The 15747-nt window shown below is 39.8% G+C and overlaps 1 protein-coding gene across 5 annotated transcripts in view; it reads right to left on the minus strand.

Moving 5' to 3' along the window:
* Positions 1 to 2833: 2833 nt before the first annotated feature.
* The window catches only part of Tdh (L-threonine dehydrogenase), a 94578-nt gene continuing 81664 nt past the window's right edge, over positions 2834 to 15747 (minus strand). For 4 of the 5 annotated variants that reach the window (XM_083139093.1, XM_083139091.1, XM_083139094.1 and 1 more), the window contains exons 4-7: positions 10887 to 11036; positions 10444 to 10707; positions 4636 to 4902; positions 2834 to 3552 (exon numbers count right to left, since the gene is read on the minus strand). In XM_083139093.1, the coding sequence (XP_082995219.1) occupies positions 3425 to 3552; positions 4636 to 4902; positions 10444 to 10707; positions 10887 to 11036 (809 nt within the window). In that variant the 3' untranslated portion in view covers positions 2834 to 3424. The remainder of the gene's footprint in view (positions 3553 to 4635; positions 4903 to 10443; positions 10708 to 10886; positions 11037 to 15747) is intronic. The other variant, XM_083139095.1, reaches the window with a different exon arrangement.

The raw sequence follows: 15747 nt of genomic DNA on the forward strand, positions 1-15747 counted from the left end.
ATGAAGATTAGATCAGAATTTAGGGTGAACTTGAGGTCTGCATCTCCGGGCCTCCACATGCGTATATAAATCCCGGCCTGGGTATGGTTAAAAATAATCTCCAAATAAACAAATAAAAACATCATCTTAGCGTTACTTCCTCCAGCAACACAATAAATTATTTCGACTTTTTAATTATTATTAGAATAATTTTATCAAGAAGACTTAGATGGGCAGGCCATATGACAACGAATGGCAGAGGAAAGAATAATTTACAGGATTCTTGTTGGGAAACCTGATGGTAAGAGACCAGTAGGAAGGACAAGACGAGGATAGGGGGATAACGTTGAGTTGGACCTAAAAGAAATCGGAAAGAATGGGAAAAATTCGATTGATCTTGCCCCAATTGGGGACAGATGGAAGGAAGGCTTGTGTTGGTGCAGCCATAAACCTTCGGGTTTAAGTATGCTATTATGGTTAAAGATCTCCACATCTCTAGGTAGGATTGTGGGAGGGACTGGCAGTCGGGAGATAGACCAAGACCCTTCCAGGGCTGTCGACCCACGGGTTATTATATATTTATAGATGCTTAAATATATGTGCAACCTCACATGTCTTTCCAGTGATTTATTGCAAGGGTTTTTATTGTACTTGACTCAACAAAATAAGCTTACTGTGTGAGGCAGATTCATACGAACCAAAATACCCAAAATAATAATAATAATAATAATTTACTTCAAAATTACAAAAATGTATTTACTTGTTCTTGTTTAAATTTTCGATTCTTCGAAAAGTTTGTTAAGAAGTTGAGTTGAGTTGGTGTTTTTAGTCCACTTTATGCACAGTAATGCTAATCGGGACTGGACCTACAGTTTAAAGTAAGATCCGGACCACTGTGTATCTCCACTCATGTATCGAACCTGGGACCCCTCGATTACAAGGTAACAACGCTATCACTGCGCAATCCGGGAGGTTAAGGAGGATTCTGAAAATCGGTCTTCACGATATCGAGAAAAATATGCGACTCGAGAAATCGTACAGTTTGTGAAGATAATTACTTTTAACACGTTGCGTGTTTTACTGTTTCAATAGTAGAATAGTTATTTGGTGCGAATAATACTACCTTACCCGGAGATATGAGGCATCCTGCCACCATTATACTTATTTAGCGTGTATTGCGCTCTGATTCGGGACCAGTTGTAACTGTTTGCATATATGTGGTTTACCGCTGCACAAGCGGTCGTTCTTCAATCTACTCAAGCTCAAAACTTTGTTTGGACGCAACGGCAACACTCAACGCCCAACCCTGCCTGTTGTTGACCTGAGACTGTTAGGGGAGGAAAGACAGCTCCCTCAAAATTTCGAGAAACAACGAAGTTCTAGGTTCCTACACTGACATCCACTATAGCTAGAACCAGGAAAACTAGAAAGAAATCTGGTTTTGGGTTCATGCCACTCAAATTAAGTACAGTGTTTCTAACTGAAAGAAAAAAATACTGAAAAACTATTTTGCAATATTTGTCATGAAAGTAAAATTTTCAGCAAATGTAGAACAGTTTGCCGGGGGCACGTGAACGTTTCGGGGGGCCAGTGCCCCCCGTGCCCCCCCCCCCTAACGACGTCCCTGTCCGTGGCTTAAACCTGTGGCAAGCAAGGTTTAAGTTCGTTCAGCGAGCAAGTGAGCGCTGTTCCTCTCCGAGCAACACATATTTGGCGGTCAAGTAGCTGATCGATCACGTTGCTCGCTAAGTGCTGAGGTACTCAACGAACCTCTGAACTGGATCTGCAGTTTTAAGGTGCAATGTGATTTCACAAAGGGATCGCATCCGCTGCTCCTTGAATAGGGTGCTATTGTCAACAAACAGACATTATGGGTGCAGACAATGGTAGCCCTTATTTTGCATTATTATTTTATGATCTTACTTGGGCCTGTACCAAGTAAAAATAAAATTGATTTCAGTGATAGTCAGTCTAATATTCTTCTTTTTTTATGCGATACAATACACCAGTTCTTCGTTGCAGTTTCTAAGTCACGGATTCCCAAACTTTTTGCTAAACTTTTTTTACCTGCAATAGGTATTCTCCTACAATGCCTCAAATCGCTCGTCTGAGAAATGCCTTGTGGGAACAAAAGTCTACCAAGAAGTACAGCAATCAGTATAGTGTGAGGTGGAAACTAGCAGGTGAGCAAGTATCACAGAACTAGTCCAAATTCAACTGGAAACTCCAACAGGAAATCTAGCCTCGTGTGATTCAGGTATAAGCTACCGGTTGTCTTCCTACTTTCTTTCCAACTGTTCTAGCCAACTAATTTTATCAACTAGATTGCACTTAACGAACAGGCAGAACCACTGATCAATGACTACTTATTTGCAAATGCTAACACTGCATAAAGTATATCCATGTGTCCAAATAAAACCCATTATTTTGTATCCTCCTTCTGCCACTTTGTCTAATAGTAACGGGATGGATAAATGATAATTGGATGGAATCGAGGAAGGGACATTCAAAGAGAAACATCAATGCCCAGGACTCGAGTCCGGAATCTTGGGTGGCAGATCGTGAGTTGACTGTTCAACGTGCTAAGTTAAAATTTGATCGACTTGCCATATAATTCTAGCTGGTGTATTGAAAATAACCTCAATTGGCTAATCAGTTCTTAAGTATGATCGAAATATAGACAATCACATACCATAACTCTGCCTTCCCCATATAAGATTTGAAATAATAATAATCATAAAATGCACACAAACAGGTTACCAGCTTCTCTTTTCTCAGCTGTAATAAAAAGTTCTTATTATAAAAATAGTTTAATAAAAATATCACAATTTAAAGTAATTCTACATGGATTAAAAGTTTTCTAAATCTTAATTTATATAACATTGTTAACATTTATGGCAGTTTAAGTATATATAAACATAGTTGATATAAATGCACAATATAAAATAATTTTCAAAAAATCTCATGCATGGAATGAACTCACAATCATTTTTATTCACTCAATATTCAATCAATGATATCTACGAGTATATTCAAGAGAAAAACTACTGTATGGTTAATTTATGACAAAAATTAGCAGAGTCTATATTTCAGTAAAGTTTTTCAGTTTCTGTGCCTGTCTAGGTAAGGGGTATTGATATGAAGTTCACATATGAACTCCATACAGCTTCCTAACACATCACAACAATAAAAGGCAGAAGAAATTTGTCACTTCTTTGGGACAAGTGCATTTCCGTTTAACTTTTTCCTTTTGTTTTGACCTAATGTGCGATTTTGCTTTTTTAATTCCACTATTGAGGATTAGATAAACTAATTATATTTGCTTGATATATCTTTTATACTGGTGGATATTATTAATAACTCTTCATAAAAGAAGGCATCACTGAATTATTAGATATAGTCTTCTTGAAATTAAGCAGTTTCCAGAAACCTTCAATGTACATCATCAAGATTTCACCTGCTCTTCAATGCTTCTGATCATCACATCACACATTTTCTCCAAACTATAATTAGGTTTCCATCCCCAGTCTTGCCTTGCTTCAGAATCGTCAAATACTTGAGGCCAGTTGTCAGCTGCAAAAAAGGAAGAATCGTGAAAATGTCATCCAACAATGCTTGAAAGTTGGAGGAATCGTAGCAAAATATTGTAGTAGTTTTTAAATGTCTAATGTTGTAGTTATTTTAAAATGTCTGACTTAGCTGATAAATAAAGAAAATACACAATCTTTCATTGTGTTGAATGTCAATTGTACAGCAATTCATAAAAAATAACATCACAATGTTTTCATCAAGTGAATTAATTATTGAACACAATTATCAAAAACTGATAGCACATTGATTAACCAAATTTTATGGTATCTCTTCATAATACCTTCTAAGTTACCGAAAAGTATGAGGTCCATGGCTTCACTTTGAAAAACAGTCCATTGCTTTATCAGAAATAGAATTGCACAGTTACCAGTTGTCACCATTGTTAATGTTGTTACAACAGTGGCGTGCACAGGGTATGAGGCTTTTTGGGAGTTACAAACTCACCTATTCGAATTATTTTTTTTAAAAAAAGGACAAAATTAATAATAATGGATACAGAAAAACGGTAAGTTATAGCCTCACCTCATCCTCAAGGCTTGGCCTCACCCTCACACACACACACTCACAAGTCTTCAGAGGGTGAGGGTGAGGTCTGCCTTCATGAGGGTCGCTCTTGGGAGTGAAACCACCTCTGGGTAAAGATGTTTATAATTGTCCAGCATTGCATGGACCCCTTACGAGAGTAGGTTTCTGTAAGAGTACAGTACAGTACAGTATGCAAATTTTGATAATATTTGTTGTCCGATTTTAATGTGAATTAATCATGTTCCTTCTTACAATTGTTAAATAGGTTCTATTTTAGTCACATTTAGAAACCATGTTCAGAGATATTCCTCCTTCCCATTTGAGGCTGTTTTGTAGACGGAGGCTGGGGCTTAAACCCACCCTAGCCCCACTAAATCCGGACTTATTGAGTGCTACCACTATATACTACATACCCAGTGGCGTGCCAAAAGGCGGGTTGGATAACACCCTAACAAAAAATATATATCTTGACGCGCCAACTCACCTACCTTACAAAATTGGGAACGACAGTGTCCTACAAGTTCAAAACTTTATTCATACCTATATATTGCCGACTGTCGGGCTTGTATGTGACTTGCAAGTCAGGAATGTGTTTTTTAATTTCACTCATTAGCTCTTCTGGTGTAAAACTCATGGCCGTCACATTGTACGTCCGCCTCTGCAACTTGTCGGTTGGGCACACCATGATTTCCCACAATGCCCTCAGGCAGTCATCTATATACATCATTGGCAGTCTAGTGTTAGGCTTAAGGTAACACGTGAACTTCTTTCTTCGAACAGCCTCATGGAATACTTGCACAGCATAATCTGCAGATGGCGCAAAACAAGAAATATTAAATCTCAGTAACATTTGTAATTAGGTAGGTACTAAAATTCTAAGCTCTAGTTGCATAACAAATAAACATATTGCATGTGCGTGCTGTCAAATACATAAGATAGCAAAGGTAAATACGATGCCAGGGAGAGGTGGCAGACATCTCCTGGTCGACTACTTCACCTATAAGAATAGAGACAAGAAAACAAATGCTCTTTTAGTGTAACACATTTTGTATATCATTTGTAGTGCAGTCAAAATAGGAAAAATAAAGGAACTAATTTATAACAAGGTGAAATTTGGTATATAACATCCAAGTAACATTAATAATAACATACCAAATGTCCCCGGCGATCACCTGTACGCTACGTCCGCCATATTGGAAAATGGCGGACAATTAAAGTTTTCACGAAATAAGGGAACTATAATTCAAAACAAGTTGAAATTTGGTGCATAACTTCAAAACAAGTTGAAATTTGGTGCATAACTTCTTTGTAACATTAAAACTAACATATGGAAAGTTTCCGGCGATCACCCTGCCACTAAGGATGCCATATTGAAAAATGGCGGAAAATTCCAGATTTCACTAACTAAAGAACTAATTGACAACAGCTTGCTGTTGGATATATATCTTTCTTATAACACTAGTAACATCAATTATAATTAAGTTTTCTGCAGATCATTGACACGGTAGGTAACGGCGCCATATTGGAAGCACGGCAGATAATTTCAATATTTCGCATGAGAATGGAATTTACTTGTAACAGAATGGAATTTGGCAAATGGGTTTTGTATGCAAAGTATGACAATATTCTTTAATATTTGCCGTCTCATCAGGCAGGCTATTGGTTTCACGTTACACGTTCTGTTCACAAACTAAATCAGATTGTTACTATGGCAATGCACACCTGTAGGTAACACACCAGAAGAGACATATCTGAATCAGAGATTTCGTCGTTTTCATCGTTGTCATGTTGGTCATCGACCAATTGATCATCTTAACCATTGTCTTTTCTGGAAACATTGACACATTCTTGAAAACAAGACTGAAATTTGTACAGGAAACACCTTGGCAAGGGACACATAATCTGCTTGCATACAACTACATTCTCCATCATAGTTCATAGTAGATTCTCATGAAATTAATTTCAATACATCGTTTGGAGCAGGTGGTATCAAAGTGGTGACAGGGGATATAACTTGATCTTGTAGTTCCAGGTGGCAGGAGATTTTCTCGCCAGTCAAATGCCATTTCTAAGAAATAATAGAAACAAATCCAGATTTATTACTAACCTTTCTTCAAAGTTAGTAGAGGCAAGCGTCCCTGTAAAACTTTCCCCTGGCGACACTGACGCCCTAATATATCAACCTGCCACTGTACACAGTATTTGAGATTCTAAGGTACATATTTACCTTGTTATTCTTACTGCCTTAACTCACTCAGAACATAACGTGTTTTTCTTTGTTATTTTTTTATGGAATCTGGGCAAGGTAAGATACCATAAGGCATTTACAGTTCAGCATAATCCGTCTTTCTCATCTAAGATTTTTTTTGCTTTGATTTTGATTTTAAAATTTTGGGTGCGTCAGCACTAAGGCTATTTTGCACCCGTCACACTATACGGGGTCCAGCCCCTTACCGTTTCACATAACAACTCTAACGTTGCTTAATTAAAATCATAAAATGTTTAAAATATTAAAATGTTCTGACTTTCGTTAAAAGCCGAGGCTGCAAAGAACACTCAGCACAAATAAGGACAAAACATAGGACAACACAAACAAAATTATACTGGCCATGGGGCCAGTCGCCAGAGCCTCGTTAGTCTGTAGTCCAGGGTGTACTACGTGGAAGTGAGGTTGACTATTGGGTGCACTATGTGGAAGAAGCACCCCTTACACCCCCTTCCTCAGCTAAGAACCACATTTTATTCCTTCATGCAACCAGTGGATTCGATACTGTTTCCTCTTTATTCAAACAATGAAATAAAAAGTTTTAACAAATACACTATACACTTGTCAATTTTCAATGACAATTTGGTAATGCCAGACGCAATTACAAAAGCTCGAGAACTCTTCCTCTTAGCCTTTTATTGTGCGTCAGACAGGAGAATTTGTAGCAAAGAGGATGTCAACATTGAAATCCTGAACCAAACGGTATACTGAATTTAATTGCATATTTATTTAATTGGATGTACCAAAAACTGTAATGGAGAATGCACTTTCATGCAAGGAAGCTTAAAATGTTTCAGATTATGTGTCCCTTGCCAAGGTGTTTCCTGTACGAATGCCACGAACTCTCTGATTCAGATGTGTCTCTTCAGGTGTTTTGATTTTGATTTGATTTAGTTTATTTTACTTCGCGTTTTGTGCCTCTTGGCTAATTTGCGAAGATGGTGATGAGTGATGAAATGGATGAATGGACATTCACAAACAACCAAGCCCGACCGGGATTCGAACCCGGGACCCTTGGCGTCGCAGCGCGATGTGCTAACCACTCGGCCACAGGGTCGGGCTCTCTTCAGGTGTGTTTGTTACCTACAGATGTGCATTGTCATAGAGACAATCTGATTTAGTTTGTGAACAGAACGTGCAACGTGAAATCAATAGCCTGCCTGATGAGATGGCAAATATTAAAGAATATTGTCATACTTTGCATACAAAACCCATTTGCTAAATTCCATGCTGTTACAAGTAAATTCCATTCTCATGCGGAATATTGAAATTATCCGCCGTGCTTCCAATATGGCGCCGTTACCGTGTCAATGATCTGCAGAAAACTTAACAAGTTGTAATTGATGTTACTAATGTTATAAGAAAGATATATATCCAACAGCAAGCTACTGCCAATTAGTTCTTTAGTTAGGGAAATCTGGAATTTTCCGCCATTTTTCAATATGGTATCCTTAGCGACAGGGTGATTGTCGGGGACTTTTGGTATGTTGTTATTAATGTTACAAAGAAGCTATGCACCAAATTTCAGCTTGTTATGAATCATAGTTCCCCCATTTTGTGAAAATTTTCATTGTCGGCCATTTTTCAATATGGCGGACTTAGCGTCTGTGTGATCGCCTGAAACTTTCGATATGTTATTTTTAATGTTATAAGGAAGCTATGCACCAAATTTCAGCTTGTTATGAATTATAGTTCCCTTATTTCGTAAAAACTCTCATTGTCCGCCATTTTCCAATATGGCGGACTTAGCGTATGGTTGATCGCCGGGGACTCTAGGTATGTTGTTATTAATGTTACTTGGATGTTATATACCAAATTTCAGCTTGTTATGAATTATAGTTCCCTTATTTCGTGAAAACTTTTCATCGTCTGCCATATTCCAATATGGCGGACTTAGCGTATGGTTGATCGCCGGGGACTTTTGGTATATTGTTATTAATGCTATAAAGACGCTATATACCAAATTTCAACTTGTTATGAATTAGTTCCCTTATTTCGAAAAAATGTGACATTTTTTATGTGTAGCGAAATCTATTGCATATCATTTCAGTTCTCTACATTATGGAGATTCCGAGCCAACTTCTGGTTTGCAGAAATTTGCTCAACTGAAATCAAGTGTAGCAGCAACGTCGTTGCCTTGTAATCAAGTGGGTCCGGGTTCAATACCGCGTGGAGTCTCATAGTGGTTCAAATTCCAATCTAAAATTAAAATCTAGTCCTTATTAGCTATGTATAAAGTGAATATAAAACAATATCAACCTATATATCTGTTTGAATGTGTCAAATTAGCTAAAAGCGTGTACTTAATTTTTATTCGTCTTGTAGTTTAAGGTTATTGCAAGCATTTAAAGACGTTTTCTGATGTAACATTACAAGAGAGCACACGCTTCCTTCTTCAAACATTTATTTGTAGCTTGATTAATGATACAGTTGTGGGATACTTTAAATAAACAATAAATACATACACAGTGAAACTTGTCTAATGTTTCATTGTTGGAACCTAACAACAACTCAACTGTGAAACAAGTAACCATTGTTTTTTTGTTTTTTTTAATTCTTTATGGTAACAATTAGTCCATGAAATAATGGACACACACACACACACACACACACAAGGTAATCATCACCTGGCTACATGTTTAGCAGTTAATGTAATATATTAGGCGCATCCAGAAAATAAGTTTCCCTGGGGTTGTGCACAAAAAGGAAACATTATTGCATTCAATGATTTATTGCCACAGATACAGCACTTTTCCAGTTACTTGTCAACATAATTCCCGCCGGAATTCAGGCACTTGTCATAGCGTGGGAACAACTTCTGTATACCTGTGTCTTAGAAGTCTGCTGCCTGGGCGCCGAACCACTGTGTGACAGCCGTCTGAACCTCTTCGTCGCTGTGAAAATGTTGACCGGACAGGAACTTTTTCAGGTGCAAGAAAGGTGGTAATCACTGGGAGCGACATCCGGGCTGTGCGATGGATGATCGAATACCTCCCAACCGAACCTGTCCAGAAGGGCTGCAGTGTGCCTAGCCATATGCGGATTCGGATTGTCGTGCAGCAAGATCACCCCGGCACTGAGCTTACCGCGTCGCTTATTCTGACTGGCTCGTCGCAATGTCCCCAGTGTTTCACAGTAACGATTAGCTTTCACAGTCTCACCTCTGGGCAGAAACTCGATGAGCAGAATGCCTTGTCTGTCCCAGAACACCGTGCACATCACTTTTCGCTTCGACACAGTCTGTTTGAACCTCGTATGCATGGAGATCCACTGTGACGCCAATGCATGGACTGCTGCTTGCTTTCTGAGGTCCTGTATGCAACCCACGTTTCATCCCCTGTGATGACCCGGTTGAGAAAATCGTCATCATCATGACAACGCTGCAGAAATGTCAACGCCATACCCATGCGTTTTCCTTTGTGTTCGGGTGTCAGTTGTTTCGGCACCCACCCGGCACACAGTTTCTAGAACAAGAAGCGTTAGGTAACAATATCGTGCAACAACGACCGAGAAATCTGCGGGAAATCGCTGCTGAGTTCCGTGATCGTGACGCGACGATCTTCCAATATGTGCTGCTGCACCTGCTCCACAAACTCGTCCATAACGGCCGATGGCCGCCCACTGCGCTCGTCGTCATGCACATTTTGTCGGCCTTCAGTAAATGTCCTGCACCAACGATGCACCATATGCTTGCTCATGACGTCTGGCCCATACACCTGATGATGAATTTCGATCGGCTGTATGTTTTGTGCGTTCAAGAACTTGATCACCGAACGAACCTCGCAAGCGCCGGGAGATGGAATAAGAGCCGCTGTGTTTCATCGCTGCCACGACGCTACTGAGGACTTTCGGGAGGCATCTTGTAGGACATTCACTAGCCAGGGTATGTGCCTCTCACGCATGCGCAAAACTGGTTTCAATACACATGGCCTGCCACCTGTGGGCGAGTGGGAAACTTACTTTTTGGACGCGCCTAATATATTAAACACAGATGCGTATATAATGCACTTTTATTGGCAAATGCCACTACCAATGCAAATAAAAATATATTAGTATAATGAAGATAGAATTCCAACACTAACCTGTTGTTCCTCCACCTGGATTCGTGTCACTTGATATGACGCCTGGAAATCTTAGGCATCGGAAATCAAGGCCAAACCTATGATTGTAATATTCCCCCAGAAGTTCTCCATGCACTTTAGACACTCCATATATAGTTCTGGGTCGTTGGACGGTAACATTTGGGGTTGGGCATCTGGGAGAGTCAGGGCCAAAGGCACCAATGGTGCTTGGAACAAAAATCTTCAGCTGGTACTGCTTTGCGAGTTCCATAACATTGTGCATTCCTGAAAGAGATCCATCGAGTTATAGCCCCTGGAAAATGTTGGATATAAATACAAAACGAGAACATATGGCACCAAGGTCAAAGATAGGTGTGTGGAACTTCTGTGAGGGTAACACTAGTAAAGTGCATGCAACCTTTGCATATTTAAGCACGTAGAAAGTCAGCATGGCTTCAACTTACCTTCAATATTAACTCTAATTGCAAGAGGAACATTTTGCTCGCCAACAGCACTGAGAAGTGCGCTGAAATGAACAAGCCAGTCTATCTGATACGTCACAACTATTTCCTGGAGGCACTTGAAGTCTAGAATGTCAGCAAAGATATATGGACCTGAAATGTAACAGAATTTACAGAATATTCACTTCAGTCAGGCTTCAAAGTATATTATAAACACCATATTGCCATACTTAGTCTATGTGATACCAAGAGGAAACCTGTTGACCTGAGTCTGAATCCGAAAAAATGAGACTAACCATGACAGTTTATATCTAATGGTTAAACAAAATACAACAAACGTACGTACAAAGTTTGAACTGTCGTTTTCCATAAGAGAGCGCCTCTCCAAACACTTGACAAATCGTTGAGAGCAGTTGGCGAGAGTCCTTTATTGTCCATTTACTGTCCATATAATTAAGATGGTATTTGAGGAAATGATGACGGCGGATGCCATGGCCCACCCAAATCACTCTACAAATTGCAATAGGAAAATTTAATAATAAAAATAAAATGAAATTTTATAGATAATGATGACTATGATGTGATAATTCATTTGGTTTATTTTAACTCGCTCTTCTGTCACTTTTGACTAATCGTGAAGATGAGGATGGTGATTATATGATGAAATTGCTACAAAAAACACTCATGCTCAGGCCGCAATTCGAAACCACGTCCCCTGGCGTCGTAGTGCGCTGTGCTAATCACTCCAGCACGGGGATCGACAACTATGATGCAAATCAGCCTGGTTTGGATCCCGCGAATATCAAATACAATTTTATTGAAGATATAGCCCACCCCCAACTCTATGACAGCCTGATAAACTCAAAGTAGAAAATCAGGAGCCACCACTGGTTAAGGGGGAATCCTCCCCTCTGGAAACTGCAACTCCTTTCTTGTCTGAAACGTTTGGCTCTGGCAGGCTCGTACCCCGGGGGTGGGGGGTGACAAGAGGGCCATGGCTCCCCCTCGAGCTATGAAATATTTTGATGCAAACCTACAAAATGAACATGGATAATTTTTAAGATTTTGCAAGAACTTAGATTTTCTTCTTGTATAAATGAATTGATTGTCTCTGGAGAGAGAGAGAGACTCCAGAAGTCTGCAGTGTACTATATTTAGTAATTTTTGATTTATAACCATTTATGCGAAACTACCAAATGTTCCAATTTGATCGGGACAGTTCATCATATTAACTCCATGTATGATTTCTTTCGAACTGCAGTCTTGATGAGGAAAATGTCTTCTATTGTGGTTAATTCACATTCAGACATGTTCATCATTATAAGGATAATTCCATAGCGTTATTGGTCACATTCAGGGTACGAATTCCCATGGCGGAAGGGGGATCTCCCAACTTACCACAAACGATCTTGATCTATTACAATTTCCCCCTCCCCGCATTAAATTTTTCCCAGGGTAAGAGTTTGTGTTATAACAACAAAGATAAGCAATTAGTTTTGACTTGAAGCATAATTTACTAAGAATAACATAAACACATACAAAGAAGGAATAACAAAGAATGATATCTGCCTGTGTGTGAATGTTGCATACATCTTTTGTTAGATTTATACCATTATAAAAACATAATTATAAAAATTTAATTATCATTTTTAATAAAAGCAATAATTAAATAATACGTGGGTGACACTAAAATTTTTTAGATGCGGCAACACTGATTGCAGCAATACATTGTCTCTAGGATATGTTGAAGTTAGTAGTCTGTGAAGTGTGATAATGCTGCAGAATTTATAGTTGTTAATTGTTGTGTGCCAGAAATTAGTCAATTATTATCCTGTGTGTACAGTAAAATGGATTTAACACGGGAGCACTTCAGAGCAATGATTTTTTACGATTTTCGAGCAGGTTTAACGCAGCAGCAATGTTATGAAAGGCTCCGAAATGCAGGAGGAAGCCCCATGCCGTGCGACTGTGTTTAATTAGTTTTTAGAATTTCGACGTGGACGTCAGAAACTCAGTGATGAATTACGTGATGGTCGTCCTGTGACAGCAACTTCTCAAGAAAACGTCGACAGAGTGCGTCGCATGATAGAGGAGGATAACCGGGTGACATATGCAGTTATTAGTGCAACACTGGGTATTGGTATGAGTCAGGTTCAAACGATCCTGCATGACCGCCTTGGTGTCAGGAAGCTCTGTGCCAGATGGATCCCACACCATCTTACTCAGGAGCAAAAGCAGGCACGGGTGACATGGTGCATGAAAATGCTGGACAAATTTAACCAAGGACAATCAAATGCAGTGTATGACATCGTAACAGGTGACGAAACTTGGGTGTACTGTTATGAAACCGAGAGCAAACGACAGTCGACGCAGTGGATCTTCCCGGATGAAGACCCACCAACAAAAGTCAGGAAGGGACGAAGTGTTGGCAAACAAATGGTTGCCACTTTCTTCAGACGGACGGGCCATATTGCAACAGTGCCGCTACAGGGACGTCGGACCGTTAATGCTGAATAGTACACTACGGTTTGTTTACCGGAGATCGTACGGAAAGTTCGTGAAAAACGACCACGAAGTCGCATTATTGTGCATCAAGACAATGCACGCAGCCATACAGCAGTACGAACAATTGAATTCTTCAAAGCTTCCAACATCGAAGAAATGACTCATCCTCCTTACAGTCCCGACCTCGCCCCTTGTGATTTCTTCCTGTTCCCTCAAATCAAGGATACATTACGAGGTTCTTTATTTCCTACTCCCGAGGAGGCAGTCACCGCCTTCGTTCAGTGCATTCAAGAGGTGCCTGCAGATGTGTGGTCCCAGTGCTTTCACACTTGGTTTGAGCGGATGAACAAGTGTATCAACTGTCATGGAGAATACTTTGAAAAATTATAGCATTCATACTTTTGGTCTCCAGTGTTTTACTTGCGCGTGTCTAAAAACTTTTCGTGTGACCTATCGTATCTAACACTTATTAGAAACATTTCACCTATCTTCTAATTTCTTGACATTTTGTACCAGTCGTTAAAGGAATTAATTTGCTAGTTTATAAATGTAGCAAATTAATTTGTTTATATATGTTTAGAAATATATATATATAAATAAAAAATAATTAATTAATGATGGACATACTTCATGACATTTATATATACGAGGGTGGTTCAGCATGCTCCGCCCCTGACATAGAAGGAACCCTCGTAGGAAAACCAAATCACTGTCACTTTTCAACATAGTCCCCTGCAACATTAAAACACTTTTCCAATCGGCCTTCCAGTGCTTCAATCCCAGCAGAAAAATAATATTTTGGTTGGTCCTGCAACCAAGCATTCACAATATCCATAACCTCGGAATCGCTGGCAAAATGTTTCCCACGAAGGTGTTTCTTCATGTTCGGGAACAGGTGGAAGTTACTGGGGGCCAGATCTGAAGAATAAGGGGCATGAGGGACAATTTCGAACCCTGCTGCATGAATTGCAGCCACCGCAACTTGGGAGGTGTGGGCGGGAGCATTGTCCCAATGGAACAACAAACCATGGGCGAACATTCCGCGGCGTTTCTCCTTGATGGCAGTACGTAATTCTTCAATTAGGGTTGCAGAATAAACACCTGTGATTGTCTTTCCCTGTTGGAGATAATCTATGAAAATGATTCCTTCTGCATCCCAGAACACAGATGCCATCACTTTGCCCTTTGATGGTTGAACCTTGAATTTCTTTGGGGGTGGAGAATGGGGGTGTTTCCATTGCATGCTTTGGCGTTTACTTTCGGGATCGAAGTGGTGAACCCATGTTTCATCCTTTGTAACAAATCTCTTCAGAAACTTTGGCTTGTCAGCCTTTATTGTCCGCAACAGGTTCTGACTTTCACACGACGTCTCCTCTTTTGGTTGACGGTCAGCATTCTCGGGACCCAATGTGCAGAGATTTTTTTCATTACCAAATGATGATGAATAATTGAATGCACACTGCCAGTTGAGATGCCACATGTGTCTACTATATGGCGGACAGTCACTCGCCGGTCTGCCAAAATCATGTCTTGCACTTTTGTAATCATTTCTGCTGTGGTCACCGTTGCAGATGAGCCACCACCGTGCTCATCTTCACAGGTCTGCCGACCACATTTAAATTCACGGCACCATCTCTTCACTAGATCATATGAAAGGCTAGAGTCTCCAAGAGTTCCCACCATATCTGCATGGATGTCTTTCGGTGTAAGATTTTTCTTGAGGAAATATTTTATCACTGCTCGGACCTCAGATTTTTCCATTGTTTCACATGTGGCTACACTTCTTACTGATCATCAACGTGTAACGAAAAGAGAAATTGTTGTAAATTCTTGAAACTTTGTGAATATTAGTCTAAATAATGAACAATGTTACATATAAAATTACAGGTCTCTACTATCACTGGAAATGGGTCAGGGGCGGAGCATGCTGAACCACCCTCGTATATATATATAAACCACGATCGCAGGCTTGCACCCCCTCAAGAAAATCCTGGGTATGGGCCTGGCCCCGGATATATATATATATATATATATATATATATACATACATGTGTATAATATCCTGATATTTCGAAAGTAATTACTGGAAATTCCCTTCCCCCTTTACAGAAAATGTTACAAGTACCACACTGGATATAGTTGTTGATATGCCTGTTCTGTTACCGAGCACACCGAAGGTTCTGGGGGTGAAATCCTAGTCTGAGTATGTGTGATCCTTTATTAGGGTCCTTGATCAATTCCACTTAATTATCATTCTTCCATCGTCCAATTTTACCAAAATCAGCAGAAGACCCAGTCCTCCTCGGTAGCCGACCGGGTTAAAGGCGTTCACTCGTCTTAAGACGTTCGCTGCGGGATG

The sequence above is a fragment of the Lepisma saccharinum genome, chromosome 17, assembly GCF_977018435.1.
Source record: "Lepisma saccharinum chromosome 17, izLepSacc3.1, whole genome shotgun sequence".
NCBI lineage: Eukaryota > Metazoa > Arthropoda > Insecta > Zygentoma > Lepismatidae > Lepisma > Lepisma saccharinum.